Source organism: Alosa sapidissima, chromosome 5 (genome assembly GCF_018492685.1).
Source record: "Alosa sapidissima isolate fAloSap1 chromosome 5, fAloSap1.pri, whole genome shotgun sequence".
NCBI lineage: Eukaryota > Metazoa > Chordata > Actinopteri > Clupeiformes > Clupeidae > Alosa > Alosa sapidissima.
This window is the reverse complement of record NC_055961.1, coordinates 35,717,819-35,737,881: the sequence shown is the minus strand read 5'-3', so window position 1 is coordinate 35,737,881 and position 20,063 is coordinate 35,717,819. Positions and strand designations below refer to the sequence as shown.

Below are 20,063 nucleotides of genomic sequence, written 5' to 3'. Positions count from 1 at the left end.
AGCGCTACCAAGCAGCAGATTCAGGTCAATGTTGACACCTGAAAATAGAGTAAAATCACTTTGTAAACCAGTGTCAAATGTCAAAGGTTAAAATATTAAACAGAAAAGTGAAAACAGTGGTAACAGCAAAGTCATTAAATGACATTGTCATAGTACAACTTCCTGTTTCAATGTTACAAAGGGGAATTACATGAATCTTTTACAGGAATATGAAGAAGAATCTGGATTTGTACACTGCGTTAAAAAAGCATGTGTCTGTATATTTGGAAGAGGATCAGTAGCACAGCATTAAACTGATTTCCCAAACAGACTTTTATAGACTTGGAAAAAACATGAATCATGCAGTCACGTCTGACAAATTTCCTCTAGAGGAAACGGGGGGTTCGGGGGGTTCGGGGGGTTGGGGGGGGGGGTAGACACCCTAATCAGACAGACTCTCAAGTGCAGTTCTCCAAACCCACACTGCAGCAAACTCTGAAATTTCTCAGCATCAACCAGCCAGTAGAATAGTGAGATCTCTCCTTCACACCCACTGTGCTTGGGCTTAAAGTAGTGTCTGTCAAGATCAGCAGCTATGCCAAACATCAGTGAAGCATTATTACATAGCCCTTACACAAACAAAACAAGTCCAATACTGTCTCTCTCTCTCTAAGCATGAGTCTGCATTTTGAGTCTATGCACTTGCCCACAAACACTATAGACACTCACTGTGTCTGTGGTTTCACTTCCACAAAATCACTCAGCAGCACTGCATGGCATGGAGCACAAGAGTTAGTTCCAAAACACACAGAAAAACACACAAATGTACATCCATATGCATGGGGGCATATACACATTTACACTCACACACTGATTTTAGTGCTTTTTCAACCTGACAGGGGGCTGTGATGTTACCTACAGAAAGCAAAACCCAGAAAATAGTGTACTTTTGATAGTTTTCACATGCTGAACGCATTCATCGATAGGCCTTTGCACCTGCATGTTGAACATGAAAGAACTGCGTTCATGGCAGGTGGCATGCTTTAGCCATTAGTGCTACAACCCAGACAACTGGCTTGCTGGTTTTTCATTTCAAAATCAAATATGCCAAAAGCGGTAACTGCAAAACATCCAAGACATCCTAGGAAGTACTCATCAGCAACATAAAGGTTTTAGCAACCCAACAACTGTAAAATACTGTAAACAGGTTTAAGAAAAGAAAATGTAAAACATAATAAAGATGTCAAATCATTTCCCCTATGGGTGTATGGTTTATGAAAAGCCCAAAGTGGCACTGTGAAAGAGAGAGAGAGAGTCTATGGATCCCATATGGACTGGGAGCCAAATAGCAAGAGAAACTACTAAGACAGGGCAGCATGACTGTCGATGACATGACCGACTGATCCATCACTGGATTTCAAGGACGGCGTATGGAGAACCACATACCTCAACAATGCATTCATTAATTCATTTGTTCATTCACTCACTCATTAACTCACTCGCTCACTCACTGATTCATTTATTCTTTCATTCATTCATTAACTTAATTGATGCAATATATATTCTGTTTACACCGTATGTACAAACACTTAACAGTGCGTCTCCTTCATTCAGGCCGAGTGTGCCTGGCGAGGGGAGTGAGCGTGAGAAGCTGGGCCAAAGCCAACCAAGAGAGAACCATCACATCACAGACATATAGAGAGAATGGGATATGGGATCAGCCAGGTGTCATTTGCTTGCTTGCTATCAGGAGGTGCAAAATGGTGGTGGGTGGGGGGAATGTGGTGGCCCTGTGTGTTACCATTAGCTAAATGAGAAGTCGCCATCATTTAGAAGTGCAATGATTTAAAAAAAAAAAAAAAAAAACAGAAACACAACTCTCACATCTCGGGGCAGAACTTAGCAGAGGGTTCCCAAGAGGCAGAACCTCAATCAGGTCCACCCCTCTCCACAGACTGTCTATTTACATCCACCAAGTCACCATCTAGTCGAACAGTAGTGTTGTACAGGAGCGTTTCTTCTCCGTCATCCGACACCATCCATGGGTTTACTTTTCATCTTGTCCTCCCCCTCTGAAGGCATGACTTCTTTTTTTTGTCCTTTCATTTCTCTCACAAGTTGTTCACAGAGGATAGTGATTTTTGTTGTTGTTATTATTATTATTGTTTGTTTTTATTTTGTTAAAAAAAGGAGGGTGGAGCAGCCTCATGCCCCCCTGTCAGAGAGACCCTGGTGGTGCGGACACAGTGGTAAGGAGGCGGCCTGTCAGACAGAGAGAGAGAGAGAGAGAGAGAGAGAGAGAGAGAGAGAGAGAGAGAGAGAGAGAGAGAGAGAGAGAGAGAGAGAGAAAGAAAGAAAGAAAGAAAGAAAGAAAGAGAGGGAGAGAGGTGGGGATGGGGGTCACTGCAGGGACGACTGGAAGAGGTGGTGGGCAGGGGGTCATCATGTTTCCGGGAGCTGGCTGATGTCTGTCAGGTTGGTGTCGTTCAGGATGGCTTTGATGCGGTCCAAGGAGTCGGCCTGTCGGATGCGTTCTAACTGCACCTGAAACAGAGCGGTCCAACTTTAGTGTCCACTTGTTTCCTTCAGCTCATTCAAATTAAAAAGCGAACAGATCAATATGATCATCATGGGCAAACATGTTTATGTGACATCATTTTAGGTCATATCTCTCATTCCTGATTTAATTATTTGATAAGCTAGGGATAGGAGACATTTATGAAACATTATCATAACCAAATATGAAGGGAAAAAAAAGAAAAGTCTCCCATCCCTACTCTAAGCTGATTTGTTGTGCCCTGTGAAAGCATTTACCTGCAGAGTTTGGGACAGCTTCACAAAGTCCCTCTGCACCTGCTCACTGACATCCAGCTCCGTCTGCAGCCGCTGCGCCTTATCTTTCTCATCCAGCGCCTGGCTCTCCAGCGCCGTCTACACACACACACACACACATGCATATGCCCGCCCACACACACACACATGCATATGAGAACACACACACACACACACACATGCACACGCACACACACACACACACACACACACACACACACACACGCACACGCACACACACACACACACACACGCACACACACACGCACAAAAAAAAAAACACTCAGGATGAGGTATTGTAAGAGGGAAAACATCATGTGATGGGTTGCACGCTGCATCTACAGCGCATGCAGACAGAGTCCAAAGTCCACTGAGACAGCGTATCTATGCATGCGCTGTGTAAAACAAGGGAGCTTAATGACTCCAGTCACGGGAGCTGCGGCTGACTGACCCTGCTGGTCAGGGCCTCCTTGAGCTGCTCCTCCATGCTGCTCTTCAGGCCCTCCACCATCTCCAGCGCCTTTGTCTTCTCCGCCAGGCTCTTCTCCAGCTGTGCACAACAGATCCCAGATCAGCTTAGAAAACACTGTTCCCAACACTCAGAAACACTTTCTAAACACTCTAAAGCATTAAAAACTGAACCTAAATCTGTCAGAACATCACCACCATGAACAAACCCAAGCCCCGTATTAGCATTTCTGCACAGCACAAAAGCACCACTGTGTAAAAACAAGCGAAGCGTCACGCTACTACAAGATTATCTCACCGCCATCAGTGAGCCGTGTTACCTAATTCATGTTTTGAGTGCTGCTAGCAACAAGCTCCACAACACCCTCCCACAACAACACACTTCAGAGAGACTTTTGGGCCAACTGTACCTGCTCTCTCTCCGCCTTCACGCGTTCTAGCTCCGTCTTCAGACTGGAGAATGAGGCTGACGGGGAATAAGCACAAACACACCATCATTACAGAGGAGTCGGCGCTCACATGCAGCCGTGAAGATGGAGCAGATAGTGCCTCATTTACCAGGAGAATCAATCATTTATTCTCAGCGGTCATCTTGGTCACTACAGGGGAGACCATACTCATACTCACACTCATAAACAGACAGAGAGGATTGCATTTAGAATGATTATGCCACAGTGAGTCACAGTATAGTTAGTAATCTGATGCATAGCAACCACTTCTGTTATGCAAATGAGTTATTAATCAGTCAGTACCATATTAATCATCATCGGTTACTACTCATAGCTGTGTAGTGACACAAATCATTAGTGCGACTCACATTAGTGTGGAACACGTGCTACACACAAAGGCAACACTGCAAGTGGACAGGGGAGGACAAAGACATGGACACAATCTAATTTGTCAGTAGCTGATGGAACATGGCGAGTCAAAAGCTATGACAAAAATGTGATCGTCACGATGCTTCAAATTGGCACAATATAATCGCAACGAATGCTCACACAAGCAGACTAACAGAGTGTGTGTGTGTGCGTGTGTGTGTGTGTGTGCGTGTGTGTGTGCGTGTGTGTGTCAGCAGTGTTTGCCAATGATGTGGTATCCATCCAAAAGTGGAGCGCAAACAGTGACTAGTAAGAGCGTGAGCATGTGCTACTCTGCAGAAGGCACAAATACACACACACACACACACAAACACATCCTAAATCCGTCAGGATGTTTCATACCTTCCAAGATGTCTGAACACAAGTCCCCAACAGAGGAGAAAAAGAAGAGGCGGAGGGGAGGGGGAGGGAGAAAGAAAGAGTTGTTTTGTGAGGATGCAACAGAAAAAGGCTTTAAGCTGGCAGACTAGCAGAATCAGTCAGGACTGCATTCAGAATATTCCCCATGCACCTGGACAACTCTGTCTGCTAATCCGGTGGCACTGAGCGCGCTCAGCGATGACGGCTCTCCCAATCCCCACCCTCAGCACACAAAGCTCCCGCACACCTGAACGCTTTCCAGTGCAGAGTGGCTGCCTAAGCAACAGGATGTCCTATGTGTATTCATTGCACACCTCACCCTGTACACGCGTATACATGCTGGAAGCTCATAGCAAGTGCATAAAAATGAGAAAAATTAGAACCCTCATCCTATGACCAAAGAGATAAGATCAGAATGCTAGCAGAATTTCTTAAACTGATGATTGTGGTCACCCAACTTAACTCATTGAGTGCCAAAAATGTAACATTACATTTTTCCTTCCCATGCGTTGAGTTCCAAAAACGTAATATTACGTTTTTAGCTTTTTTTTTTAAATTACGAAACTAGACACTCTAACACACCTTATATGTGATTTTGGGAACTCTGTGATGAATGGAAATGAAATATATGACAATCGAAAACTCATGAAAACGCACAATCTGGATATTTTATCATAACTCGGTTGCCGTTTTGGGTTGAATCAGTGACGCATGCACGTCATCTCAAAACCAGGCCATTTTCGTGGGTCTATCACTAGGTGGCAGTCTCGCCAGGTCTCGCTGATCACTTCCCGGAAAGTTTACAGGCAACACTTCATATTTCATGAAAGACGTTATCTCTTCATTTCTAGAAAAAAAACAGCGATTTTGATGAAAACTAGCCACTGTTTAGCTTTGGATTTCTCAGGAACAGAGGCGTGTAGAAATACACGGTTTGCACCCACTGAGAGCTTAAAGATCACCTTTTAAACGAGCCACTGTATGTGTTCATAACTATAACACAGAATATGCTGTGGCTGTACAAAAATCATCAACAATGGTCTAGATTGCTGGTACTCTAGGACAAAGCTTCCGAAAACAGCTTGGCATTCAATGAGTTAAGAATGGTTGCAGACTTCCCTACATTATGGGTGTGTTGTTGTTCCAATTACATGTAACCCATTTTCAGGTTTTGTTAAGTATGTGTGCAGAAAAAGCCTTCCACGCACATGCGCACACACACACACGCCTGAGGGATGGGGGGGGGGGGGGGGGTGTAGGGTGGGGGTGGCACCAGCGGGAGTCCTCACCGATCTCCTCCTTGCATCCCTCGATCTCCAGCTGCAGGGTGTCCTCCAGGTTCTCCTTCAGGCACTGCTCCGCCTGGATCTGCTCCTTCAGGAATAGGATCTCCGCCTTCAGCTTCTCCTCCAGGTGCTCCGCTGCCGTGCGCACGGAAACTATGTCCTCCCGGTACTGCATCACCAGTGACTGGAGTTCCTACAGTGGGTGGGTGGGGTGCGTGAGGCTAGTATCAATCACTAACAGTGACTGTGTGAGTGGACACCAATGGACTAGTTGCACGAAAGGCTCTCGGTGAGCTCGTTTGTTTCCTGTGGTGTTTTTGAACCTGCCGCTATTCTGAATGTAATTAGTGTCTATACGTCCTTCTTTATCGTAACGTGCTGATTCACTAGGTGCAACACCCAACCAGGTCCGTGTAGACACTAATTACATTCAGAACAGCGGCAGGTTCAAACACACCTGGCTCCACAGGAAACAAACAAGCTCACTAAGAGCCTTTCATGCAACTAGTCAATCGAGCAAGAGAGACACTGAGCATCAACAACTTTAACACTGAACAACTCTAAACTGCAGACCACAACCTGAAGGAGGAATCCACTTCCATAAAAAGGGGACCACGACCATGATGACTATACAGTAATGTCAGATCCAGTACCCAGGACTAACATATAGAGCTGTGCACCAGGCAACAAAAGGCAGTCAATGCTGGGAGAGACTGACTCTTGCATCAACACTAGATCTGCCTATCTATCTAACACAAACATCAGTACTGTTGCAAACTGTCAGAATTAAGGTGGGGCAACTTTTTGAGCAATGTTGCTGGGCAACCACATAACCAGTTCCACGTGTTCTGATTGGATGATTATGAAAATGCCTACTGATGACACTGATGTTGGTCAATATCAAAGGGAATGTGACAGAACAACAATACTCAGGAACACTAGCCAGCAACATTGCTCAAAACACAGCCTTGGGTATCATCAGCATAAGGGAACAGATTGACAGACAGATGACGTCACCAGTGCAACAGACAGCAGTGTAGCCGCAGCACACAGACTCCAAGTGAAGAGGCCATTTGAGAGTGAAAGACACACTTGAGCGTTGAGTGTGTTCAGGTTGAAAGGACCGGTAGAGAATGAGGGTGGTCACATTTCATACACAAACTCACGAGCTCTCACATATCAAACCGCCGTGGAACGGTAAAGGCCAGACATTGAACAGACGCTTCTGTACAAATTGACGACCTGCTTTGGTCAGGAAATGACCCCTGATCTATTGCTAGGAAGGCAACAATGGCTATCCACTGTACTAGCACTATGGTCTTAAAGGACACTATTGCACAGCATACTGCCACTTAAATATACTGTATATACCGGTACCATAAAATGTGAGCTCTACAAAAGATTAGAATTCAGCCTTCCAATACGACATACCCAAGCAACACTGAAGCATTGGAACCAGACCCGGTCATGGACTACAGACAATGTGAACCACAAAGTAGAAATGAAGAGTTGAAGTAGCTATCTATTTCTCTGTTTTCTCATGCATCAGAGTGAATACTCAGGAAACTCAGATTCAATTTAATGCCATTCTTGGGCAACACACAGGTTCAAAGTTAGTCCACGAACATTTTCCACTTCCAGTTCCTCTTTGAAAGCGAGCTGCAAAACCCCCTCATGACACGCTAAGTGGACGCGATTGATCAAACCAAGTCGTTGGGTTGAATCATTCATCTTCAGTGGAAGCACACAGGAAAAGGCATTAAAGAAACACGCCAACCCCGTCTACTCCAGACGTCTACTACATACGCTTCTATTCTCTTCTGTACTCTGTGTGTGCAATACCCCAGTCTGACACCATTATCCCAAATTAGCTCAGTAAAATTCACTGGAGGTGGGTGATACACCCTACAGGCATGACTGACCGCCACTAGTGCCTACCTGCTGATTCAGTGACTCACCTAAAATCCTGCGGCAGTACCAAAGTTGATTCCACAACAGACCTGACCTCTTCTTTCATTCTTATTACTCTACGACACCCACTACTAGATTACTAGATTTTACTACCCTTACTGAAAATATAAAACTACAGAAAATACATACAGTACAACCAGCACACATGTCCCAAGCGTTAATTACGGGGGAAATAAAGGTGTGGGGGCGTAGAGGAGTGGGTTGTGGGGTCAGACCTCGGTGGTGGTGGGCAGCTGGAAGTCCTGCTGCTGCTGCAGGGCCAGGTGTAGCCGGTGTTTGCCCTGCAGGCTCTCGTTGTCCCTCTGCAGCCGGCTCAGCTCCTCGGCCACCTGCTCCCTGGAGCGCATCAGCACAGCCTGTGTGTGTGGACGCAGCAGCGTCAGAGTCTCGTCTCTCACTCCCAAACACAAACACACGCACACAAAAAACACATATATACTGTACGCACACACACACGCACAAAACAAACACATACAGTATACACACACACACACAGACCCACACACACAGACCCACAGACATTTCACAAAGCCCAAACCAATCAAGCCTAGGGTGACATGCAGACTAACGGAAAATGAAGAAAAACGCAAAAACAGAACACACTGTTTTTTGCTAGGATGGAAAAATCATCTAGGAACCATTTGTAGAAATGCGACATGATAATAAGTGTTGCTGAGGCATTGTACACGGTAGCAGATTGACAAGCATGGCACTGCACAGAGCCAAGAGCCATGTCATTTGGAATTAAAATATATTTATATATATTTTTAAATATGACTCGCAGGCCTCTCATCCACTGTAGTATAAAATAAGCTTCCATTCGGTGACAGATGTCTTCTACATTTCCCCACTTGGGGAGATGCACCACAATCATCAAAAGGCATATTGACCAGGCATGACCACACTGGGACACTACAGTTTGAAGAAGTGAACAAATCTCTGACCACACCTGGGCCTCAGACAGACAGAAGCCAAGCGCTGATGAGGGGCAGAAGGGCCGAGTGTGTGGGGACTCACCATCTGCTCCTGGGTGCTCCTCTTGGCCTGACCGAAGGCCTGCTGCAGACCGTCCAGCAGCACCTCCGACTCCTGCACCTTCTGGTTCAGAGCAGATATCTGACAGACACACACACACACACACACACACACACACACACAGACACACACACAGACACACGAGAAGTTAAGGCTTAGTATTACATAAGTTGCAAAGGGGGTCAGGGTTTAGTGAGTGACTGATTAGAGAGCAAGTAGCTGGCATCATCTCCGCTACACTACAAACAAGAGCTTTGCATTCTTTATGAGCTTGCCAAAACGTTGTCACGGTGACTGAGCACTGTCATTTCTTTTGGAGAAGCCCCTGAACGGTGACACACACCTTGGCAGCTGTTTCCTCGTTGCCCTGCTTCATCGACTTCTCCACTTCCTGTTTCTCATTCATCGTCCTCTCCAGGTGGTCGTTGGCCTGCCGCAGCATGCTCTGTAGCTTCTTCACCTGCAGTCAGCACGCGACAATAAGATACACTAAATACATATACGTATACTATATACATATACTAAATACATATACTATATACATACACTATATACACATACATATACAACTGAGCTTAATACAATTCCTGGGTTCAGAACATCCACTCTTCCCCTACATAGTGCATGTTATAGTGAATAAAGCCCATATACTGTAGTTATTCACTATACACAACACATTGGATTTATATAGCACTTTTCAAGGCACCCAAATCACTTTATGTAAGATCATTGGGTCATTGGGTCTTGATCAGTTGCTGTCAAATGGGGGGGAGGTAGGTAACTGGGCGGACCTGATCGCGAGTGTCGGCCTCCTGACCCTGGATGACCTGCAGCTGTTTCTCATAATTGGAGCACATGTCACACCGACGGCCCAACTTCCTCCCGGCGTTCTTCAGCTGAAAGTCAAAAATCAACACACAGGTTCAGGCAACAGACACGTCAGTGGTGGAAATCAACACACAGGTTCAGGCAACAGACACGTCAGTGGTGGAAATCAACACAGGTTCAGGCAACCGACACGTCAGTGGTGGAAATCTGAGTTTCTGCTGTTGGATACTTGGATAAGTTTGAGAAAACCAGAATCACATTCCCAAGAGCGCAAAGAATTTAGTCAATTCCTACAGGACACTACTTCCATTATTCCCAACTGGCATTGGAGTCAAAGAGGCAAACCACTTTTCTAGGACCAACATGGCCAAACTGTGTAAGTGCTGACACATGTCATTCTACAACCCACCAAAAACCTGCATCTCCTAGCCAACCATAATACATATTAATAATATTACATATGTTTATTCCCACATTTTATCATGTTTATTTTTAACATGTTTAACTAGAGAACTACATTTTTAACCACACTGGCTTCTATCAAAGTAATTCATTTTTACACTGAACATGAACAACATAACAAACTGTCCTCAAAGGGGTTCTACCTCCTGCTGCAGCAAGTTCCACTCGCTCTCGCTGACCAGTCGGTAGCCGGACGGGGGCAGGTAGGCGTTCTCGGGCGCGTGCGAGATGCTGGACAGGATTGACGCCGTCTCTTCCTGCTCTGGCGTCATGGCCTTGATGGCCTTCTCCTGGTCCTTGGTGAGCAGGAAGTGACCGGCGGAGGGCTGAAGGGAGCTAATCGACGCCGTCTCGAAGCCATCAAAGTTGCCCGAGGAGTCGGCGCCCACCAGCGGCCCGAAGTCGGACTCGTCCAGCTGGCTGGCCGACTTTGCCTTGTGGTTGTAGCCCCCCAGGCCGTGCGAGTGCTGCTGCAGCGTCGCTCCGCCGGACGAGCCCAGGCTGTCGGTGGACTGAACCCGCCGCAGGCCGTCCTGATACAGGTCCGAGCCGCCCGGAGCACGCCCAGGAGTGTCTGCGTCCAAGGAGTGCAAAGAGCTGTGAATGCTGTGGTTGGGCTGACCCTATGGAAGAGGAAAGGTCAATACCAAATAATTATTCAGTCATTTAAATGAGTAATTATTGGACCAATTATTGTTGGTAATAATTATAATATATTAAAATAACAATGTATTAAAATGAGCAACTTAGCAACGGTCTGTTATTGAGAATTAGCAGACCACCGAACGTTGGGAAGACCCATTCAAGTGAATGGAGCATTCTTCAGCATTATGAAGAGCCGTGTAATAATAGGCTAATATCAAGTTGATTTGCTCACTTGCATCTCACAAGTTTGTGTTGCTAACCTACCTAGGCTGTGGGATTTTGGTCATTTAGGCCTACTATTTGGGTTTAATGTAATTTAGAAATAGGCTAAGCAACCATGGCAAACATTTACATCTGAAGAGAGATCCTTGCTAACTATCCCGCTAGCTCAGGTCACGTTTGACAATTATTGCTCGCTAAAATCATTAATGAACATTGCAAGACACTTATCTCTTCTATGATCCCAGAAAGATTTTCTTCGACTTGTACATTTTTTGAACATTTATTTTATCTAATGACATACAAAACATAATTAATTACATCCACATATCCGTATGCAACTTTTATTCACTATACTAAAACCGTGAGACAAGGTCAATTACCCTCACGTAACTCTTAAAGTGACAGGCACTCAATTACACCTACACATCACCAATGTGCACTCAATTAGACCTACACACCACATTAAAGATACGCCTAAGTGTAATAGTTTAAAAATAGTTATAGTTTTCAAATTGCTAAATATATTTACTAGTAATTATGCAGAATATATGAAATATGACATAAGCCATCATTTTCCATGTGTGTTTGTGTGGAGAGTCAAGCAGAATCTGGGATGTCACTGGTGTGAATGATCACACTACAGTATATTCAATATTACTGATAATGATGTCAAGGTGGTGGGGCCCCCAAATCAAATACATTTTTTAAAAAGTATCGAAGAAGTATCGAAATCCCAATTCTTGACTTGGTATCGGTATCGAAACATTAATTTTGGTATCGTGACAACACTACTATAGACAGGCCCATAAGGGAGTCCTACCTCATCTATAGACAGACCCATAAGGGAGTCCTCAGCAGCTTCAGCAGGCTCGGTCCCGTCGTCCTCGTCCTTCGCCTGGCTGATTCTCTCCTTCTCGTCCTTCTCGTCGTCCTCCTGAAGAAGAAATATAATCATAACATCACAGACAAAAATCACTGTAGGGGAAAAAAGACATCAGTTGCTTTGTATAATTCTGGGGGCTTCAAACGGAGAAATCAGTTGTCCTGCCCAAACAATCTGGCTGTTTTGGTCACGCTTACAAAATCATTATACACACTACCGGCTATAATTATAATTGATTATTGATTACTCTTGATTGGAATCTCATTTTTCTGTGTACATCTTGTGCATGTGCATGTGAATAAAGTCAGGAATGATGACTTAACAAATCGTTACCAATTATAGACCATGCATAGACACTTTTCCATGCTGTGCTGAGGCAAATATTTTCAGAAATGAGCTTTTATTGAATTTACCCGACTGACGACTCTACCCAAGCATGACCACTGAGTGGGCAATGCAACTGTAAGCATTTGCGCTTTTAGGAGAAGGACACTTGAGACAACAGCCAATGTGAAGGGAAGGGAAGGTCAGTGTGGAAATGCAGTCTTTTCTCCAGCAAGCTCTTTCAGTGAGGCTGTTGTCTCAGCGTAAGATGCTACTAAGATAGCCTTCGCTTTGTTTTAGAGCTAAAGCACTGCTGGCAAAGGGCACTCAGAAGGCCAGAGATGCACTCTCTCTGTTGACCCTGGACAGTCGATCAATAGCGATCAATACATAATTATAACTGTAGCCTGGAGTGCATATAAGGTTTTTTTTAAACATAATCAAACAAGGGCAAGTCAGGCAGCTGCAGACCTTTGCTCCATCTAGGAATGATACAGCACGTCAAACCAAATTCCAACGAATCCTGCTATCGTATGACAAATATGTAGGAGGACCGAGATATGGTGAACTTCTACCTTTCTTAACATTTTGGAAGTAAAGTATAGCAGTAGTATAGCAGTAGTTTTCAAGTTATGTGATTGGGCACACAGGCAGACCCAGTTAAAATACTCTCCGCCCTGCTTATTACTAACCATGTATGGTCATATCAAGGAGAACAGACAGGGTGGAACAAAAATCTTATGCAAATTTGCACAGTTTCAAAGTCGCACAGCTGGTTCACATAGACAAAGGGAGGGGTAAGCAAGATATGGGTCATAAACTTTTTTAGAATTTCGTTGGATCCGTTTATAGTCATTTGAATGCATGCAAACTTTAATGGACCGGAAACCCAAGATCGGATCTGATCTGAGGTCAGTACCTGATCCCGCTTCTTTATCTCCTCCACCTGCCTCAGCTGCTCTGAGGTCAGCACGCTCTCGATCCGCTGCATGTCCCGCATCAGCAGCCGCTGGGACTCCAGGAACTGGTCGTTGGCGCGCTGCCAGGTGTGCTTTAGCTGATTGTGCTGCTGCCGCTCCATCTCCAACAGGTGACACACTGGCAGGGAGCGGACATAACAGCCAGCAGTGAGAACTCACTCGCTCACCACTCAGGTACTTTACAATGGGCTGCCATCTGGCATACGCTCAAGTTCCAAACCAAAAGCAGTTCACAGTGATAGCCCTCGCGTTTAACAAATTAATTACAGGAAAACAATGACTGGCACGCCATTGACTGATACAGTGCTGGTTCACCAGGATATCCCTTGGTTAGTAGGGAATACTAGCACAGACTCCATGTTACAATGAAATACCTTCGTGGAGTTCCTTGCGCATTTTCTCTGCATCCTCCTGGAGTACTGTCTTCTGTGTGTTGAGGACTGCCACATACATCTCCAAGTCAGTGCGGCACGACTTCTCTGCCTCCAGAACATGATTCAGTTCCTTCACCTACAAAGACAAACAACAAACAAAAAAATAGATGACATTTTGACAACCCTTCAAAAATCCGGAGTGCGTCACTTATGATCTTGGCGACAGACACCTGCAGTGAAAATTTTGAGGTCAATCTCCTTCGAGTGACTTGTTTGTTTATACCTTGGAGGCCTCCAGTTCCTTCACGCGGTCCTCGGAGGTCGTCAGCTTGGCCTTCAGAGCCGCTATTTCATGCTCCATCGGCATGACGACAGAGCGCAGCTTCTCAGCATCCTCCTGGGCCTTCGGGGAAACACACACAGGACAGAGTCACACCGTCAGCACTGCTGCATTCACTGCGTACACAAGGAATAGGCAGTGTGTGCAGTGAACGCATCATACTCAGCAGCATCTCAGGCGTGCCATTCCCAACAGCAACTACCACCATTAAAGGACAGAAGAAACCAGAAGAAACTATCATTTTAAACACTTTCTCCACTGTTCAGCAAAATCCTTCAAAAATACCAAGGCACTCCTCTGTAAGCAAAACAGGTTAAAATGTCTTGATTTTAATGGGCAAATCTACTTGAACCTAAACTCACTGCTCTCCGAGCGCCGCTGTTGTTGCAGGCAGCTCACTGCGCCGGGATTAGTGTGTGCTTCACCTCACTGTGTGTTCACTGTGTGTTGTACTAATTCACGGATTGGGATAAATGCAGAGACCAATTTTCCCTCACGGGATCAAAAGAGTATATATACTATACTATTATACTCATAAAGCCCACGCAGAAATGTTTTTAAAAAGTTGGTCATTGTGAAGGTGAAACTGTGGAGTGGTATTCTGAGGTCAGCCACATGGCCTCTAGTCTTTCAGGGTTGTAAAGTTTCAAGAGACAATAATCAGAGGAATGGAGGGTATGTGGATTAGATGCTGTCGAGGGGTTGCTGACGACTGAACAAGCAAAACACATCTTCAAAACTGATCAAAACCATTACGTCAACAGGAACAACAGGCCAGAAGCCATGAGAACAAAATACTAAATCGGACCATCCACTAGAAGTCAGCTAGTTCTAGCGTTTTGAGTCATAATGCAATATTCCAAATGTTCTAAACACATAAACTACTCCAAAAGACCAGGTTAATGTCCTCTAACAGGTCAAGGCTGGATTATTCCATTATCATACTACTGCACCATCACTTGCAATTTCATCAGATTGTATTAGACTTCTTATCTTATCATACCCTTGCACAAATGGACAGGTATGGTAGAGTTGTGCCAAAGAAACAGGTAAAGTTAGTGGGTTAAAGTGATTAGTGTGATTGTCACTTATACCACATAAGCATAGCATAAGGCAAATATGGCATAAGGCTAACTACACATGGCATACATCTTCAACATCAACATGACCGCTTTAGCATCTATCAGACATGGGGTATCAACTTGACCTGACATGTCAACATATTGTTTGGAAAATAAGTGAAATTTGACTGAATAGAGGAAAAAAAATGACATGAGTCATTTTTTGAAAAGCCAATAAATATTCTTAATGAGTAGTGCGCTCACATCTCACTCCCCCATACCTTGCTCTAAAGTACCAAGTTGGTACCACAACTCCCGGTGTCAGTGCAAGCAACCGAAAAAGCACATGACAACGACTGAAAGTAACATTAATGCAGAAAGAAGAACTTAATTGTATGATATCTCAAGCACTCAACCCCCATCGTTTTCCAGTTCCCTTTAGTAAAAGTTGACAGGTGACGCAGTCATACAAACAGCAAATGCCACAACTTGGGGCCCAAGGCAACTCGCCAGATGGTGTGTGGGAGACAGTGTCACCTGCCCCCACGAGTGCAATGTTCACTAGTTGCTCATCTAAAGAGGCCAGTTTAAGGATCCCGGATTTAAGTCCACACAAACCTCGCTCACACACCTAAAACATTATCTCTGTCAGCTTTGATGGAGCTTTCACAAATTACCCATAGGTGCCACAAACCAACATGACGCGGCCTGATGCGTGTGACGAACGAGCGAGCGTGCGGTTCTATCTACCTTCTTCATGTCGTTCTCCAGGTTCTCCTCCTCCTGGCCCTCGGAGAGCCGCCGCCTGAGCTCCGCCATCTCCCGCTCCGTCGTCTCGCGGTACTGTGCCCACTGGGCACGCTCCTGCTCCAGCCGCTGGTGGAACTGCACCTCGTACTCCCGCACCGTGTCTACGCAAGGTGACCACACACACACACACACAGTTCTTTACCAGGCACTTAAGGGGCCTTAAGGTCATTGATGGGCAACTGGCACCAGGCAATGGGCAAAGCAACAAGAAAAAGTCTGCTGCACATGAAATGAAGCTAACTTAATAACTTGGCAAAGTCATTTTGCCAATTTAATACTGTACCATGAGCAAGACCATGAACTCAAATATGGCCGGATCAGTGCAATGGTTACACTCTGCATGATTGATTTAGTTCAAGAGCAAGACACTATGCGCGCCACCCGACTCTGCTCACCACCCAACAATGAAATTAGGGCTTGTAATGTCCGCGCATGCCACTGCTTTGTCCCCAGACTGTCTAAGTGGCTGTGTGGACTAGATCTACATTTAGACCTGTGCTGAACTGCTGTATTGTCTTCTGTGTATACAGCTCTGGAAGAAATGAAGAGACCACTGCATATTTTTCTGATGTCATCCGGTGGTTTCTGAGTGACCAGTGTTTCCCACAGAATTGAATTATATTTGTGGTGGTAGGTTTGCAGAATTAACTTGGATGCAAAAGTTTTTAACAAATTAGTGCAGCGGGGTTATGATGCTAACCAGATTTAAGCACAATTTAGCCAGTCTTAGCCAGATTGCTAATGTTTTCTTTAAACATGCATGTAGGTTTGACAGAGAGAAACAAGGAGAGTCTGTGCAAAGGTGCACATAGCGCTACAATGAAAGAATTCCATTCAATTTAAACAGTACAACATGGAAAATCATTGTGTGATGGTCAATGTTGATATTGTGGTGGGCCGCCACAAATAAGTTAATGTATGGGAAACACTGGTGACATTCGAAAGAGTTGACAGTCATATTCAAAATTGCAGTGGTCTCTTAATTCTGAATATGACCGTCAACTCATTTGAATGTCACTCAGCAAGCGTAGGATGACATCAGAAAAATGTGCAGTGGTCTCTTCATTTTCTCCAGAGCTGTATGTCCTGTATGAGTTGTGTATGTTGTGCTGTCTGATGATGTTCTGTTTTCAGTCCCGAGACTTACACTAAACCAAATTCCAAGCGAATCGTATAAAACACTGACTTGACTTATCTAAATTTTCCCACCAGTGAGGTACAACTGAAAGGAACAGTTGACCAGGGTTAAAAAACAAACAAACCAAAAAAAACGTGAACACAGTGCATGTATAACCTACGTTGAATGGACTACACAGCTCAGCCTTGGGCTTGAGCCGGCATGCTAACAAGGTGGCTGAAACCCATGGGTGCTAGCATAATTGCTAGCACATCTCTTAACATGTCAACAGGGAGGTGTACTCACTGCAACTAGTACCTACACACTAATATCTACATTAATATACACACTGCACAGTCATTTAAGTAATAGGATTAAGTATTTCACAACATATTTTACTACTATAGCTATTTCTGAGTGCTACCTTACCTTTCATAATGGCCTGCAGTGAGGCCACCTCGTCCTGCCACTGCTGCTTCACTTGGTCGATGGCCTCCTGCTTGGTGTTCTCGGAGACCGTGGCAACGGCCTTGATGTTCTCCATCTCCGCCCGCTCCTCGGCCAGCTGGGTCTGGACCTGCCGCAGCTCTGCCTGTGCGGTCTCCAGAGAGGACGCCTGCCTCTTCAGCTCCTCTGTGGAGTGGACCAGACGCCAGGGTGAGACACAGAGGGACCGGCAGAGGATGCATGTGCATGTGCACATGAACATGTTGTTTCATGTTTGTGTCGTTCCTGCAACCATGCAGTCTCCACTGCAAAGACTGCTACAAAAAAGTAGCTCAACACACACTTTCACAGGAAACACTAAAAAATAACCTGAAATGTAGAGCCTAGAATCCCAGTCAAAATATGTTGGGAGAGGTTTTTTTTGACAGATTTGCAAGACAGAAAAGTAACAGTGCTCCTTGTGCAACCAGCGGGGCAGTATGGGCCTTCACCTTCTTTGGACAGATAGAGCTCCTTAAACTTGGCTCGCTTCTGGTTGAACTCCATCTCCAGCTGCTGCTTAAGCTTGAGCATCTCAGCTCGCTCGTGTTCCAGCTCAGTCACTCGCTGCTGGAGAACCCCTGCAAGAACACACACCAGCATTACAAACACCCCGAAATAGCCAAGACGTACTGAAGGTTCTACCAGATACCCAGTAGTTTGAGTCTTTGACTGGAAAATGGATTAGGCCAAACATACAAGTTCAAAGGTTTCATGTCCAGATGTCCCCGAGTAAGAAAACAAAACCCTGACTATTTCCAATGACAAGTAGTGGTGTCTTGCATAATGAGAAGAAAGTAAAAAGTATGCCATTACACAAAGCCTTTGAGACAGACTTGTTGTAGTCCAGTAAGCAACTAGATTTCAAGTAGGCAAGGCCAGATCATCTGAATAATTGATGTCCTGAGGTGATACAGAGCAAACAATAAAAGCTGGGGCATGGTACTGTGGATTTAACATCTACAAGAGAAAATTCAGGTTAAAGCAACAAGGAAGCTTAATACTTCTCCAAAACACACTGCACAAAAGTCAGTTTAACCATTGATTTTAACCATAGATTGTGGCTAATATCAAGGAAATTGACTGAAATTGTGTCAACCAATAACTGGCTTCTGATTTCAAGAAAAGTTCTTCAAGAAATAATCCCTGCCTGTATAAATTTGAAATGTTTACATTAATACTTCACCTCAAAGCTTCAGCAAGCATGCACCTGTAGTTTTCCAAAACGTATATTTTTAATGCACTGTTATACATCGTAAACCCGGTCGTGTTCACTTACTACAGTGATTTTAACCTGTCTTCTAGTCTTCGTATAAAAAAATAAATATCTTACCAATCTGATCTTATTGCTGTAGCTGCTAGCTTTCTACCGCGACGGAGAATCAAGACCTAGGTTTTGTCTTCAATTGAATTCAGCAAAGGAGACGTCTGGGCTCATCACAGCTGTTGTTATCTAATGAAATTGTCCTAGGCAAACTCTTGCACAAACCATTGATTGTTAAATAGGCTTTCTTTCTCCCGTTTTCTATACAGCCTGCTTTCTCGGTTACTCGGACAATCTGCATGAAAACCAAACCAAAACAATTCAACGGCAACTTACCTTTGATCGCTAACGTTAGCCTCTAATTGCATATGATATGGCGAAGATTTTCTGCCCCGTAATCGCGTGACAGAAATATGACATACTAGCTGGATCATAACGTTAGTTCGTGCCAAATTAGTATTTTGTATGTTTTCAGACTGTAAATCAGCTAACGTTAGCTAACAGTTAACCAGCGCTGCTGTAGACGCAGCCCTAATTGCAAGCGCACACGCAGTTATCATTTAAATAAATAAGATATTAGGTCTCCATTTCTGATGCTAAAGACAACCGCGCGCCTGATAAGATTCCATGATATTTCTGTCGCTGTCAAAGTACTAAGCACCATGACAGCTATCCATCCATTGTTGCTACTTAGCTGCGAGCTACTGTACGTTTTCTAGTTGCGTTACTTCTTGGTCAGCAGACCAAGCTAGCAAAAGGGGCTATAACAAGCTACCCAGCTAACTAACGATGCATAGTGGGTGCACAATCACGTGTAATAAAGTCAAATGATCACTCGTAGCAGCTACTTACATTTTAAACATGTGGGCAAACAAGTATGTATGCGAAATAACTTCTCACACATACGACAAGTGGATGTAGATATACTTTGAAATCAGTGGACGTGATGGCTGAGGATTAGCAGCAGTACCCAGTCCCAGTGATGACAGTGGGCGAGACCGTGGATGTATAGGCCGCTGGCCTTCAAACAATACCTCTAGGTTACCAACATTGGTCGTTTTTTCAAGAGACATTCTTACCGTCATCGTGAGACGACCGGGAGGATCCCGGGGCCTGTTCGGCCATGGTTTCCCGGAGCTGATTGCAATTACCGGGCTTGAGCGTACACAGCTAGGAGTGCCCCAGTGCACAGACTACTACAGACTGGACAACGTCATTGAAGCAACAGTACTCATCACGCATGTGTGAACAACAAAAGGGAGGAGTCGGAAGACTATAAATTGCAATTTCGGATAATTTGTAATGGTGGATTATTATTAATATAGCTAATGCATGTAACAAATCTCGTGCATTTCAGAGCTCACTTGCAAATATGCTTGCCTGTATTGGTTGACATTTTTCTAAATGAGGCCTATATGAGAAATGTGAATGTCTCTAAATCTTAATTCAAATGGCCTA

At 44.6% G+C, this 20,063-nt stretch overlaps 1 protein-coding gene across 3 annotated transcripts; it reads right to left on the bottom strand.

Annotated features, from left to right (window-relative positions):
* Positions 1-935: 935 nt before the first annotated feature.
* On the bottom strand, positions 936-19,840 carry rabep1 (rabaptin, RAB GTPase binding effector protein 1). 3 transcript variants are annotated; one of them, XM_042091481.1, is made up of 19 exons: positions 19,685-19,840; positions 17,794-17,922; positions 17,285-17,488; positions 15,679-15,839; positions 13,811-13,930; positions 13,528-13,663; positions 13,093-13,271; positions 11,787-11,900; positions 10,243-10,722; positions 9,601-9,705; positions 9,153-9,269; positions 8,792-8,890; positions 7,990-8,130; positions 5,807-5,996; positions 4,500-4,511; positions 3,690-3,745; positions 3,263-3,361; positions 2,794-2,910; positions 936-2,523 (listed from the first exon to the last, which is right to left on the bottom strand). In XM_042091481.1, the coding sequence occupies exons 1-19, from the start codon at positions 19,728-19,730 to the stop codon at positions 2,422-2,424; spliced, it is 2,607 nt and encodes an 868-aa protein (XP_041947415.1). In that variant the 5' UTR covers positions 19,731-19,840; the 3' UTR covers positions 936-2,421. The 3 variants fall into 3 exon arrangements, with proteins under 3 accessions (XP_041947415.1, XP_041947417.1, XP_041947416.1); XM_042091483.1 differs by lacking the exon at positions 19,685-19,840 and adding an exon at positions 18,942-19,066; XM_042091482.1 differs by lacking the exon at positions 4,500-4,511.
* Between the last annotated feature and the right edge of the window lie 223 nt (positions 19,841-20,063).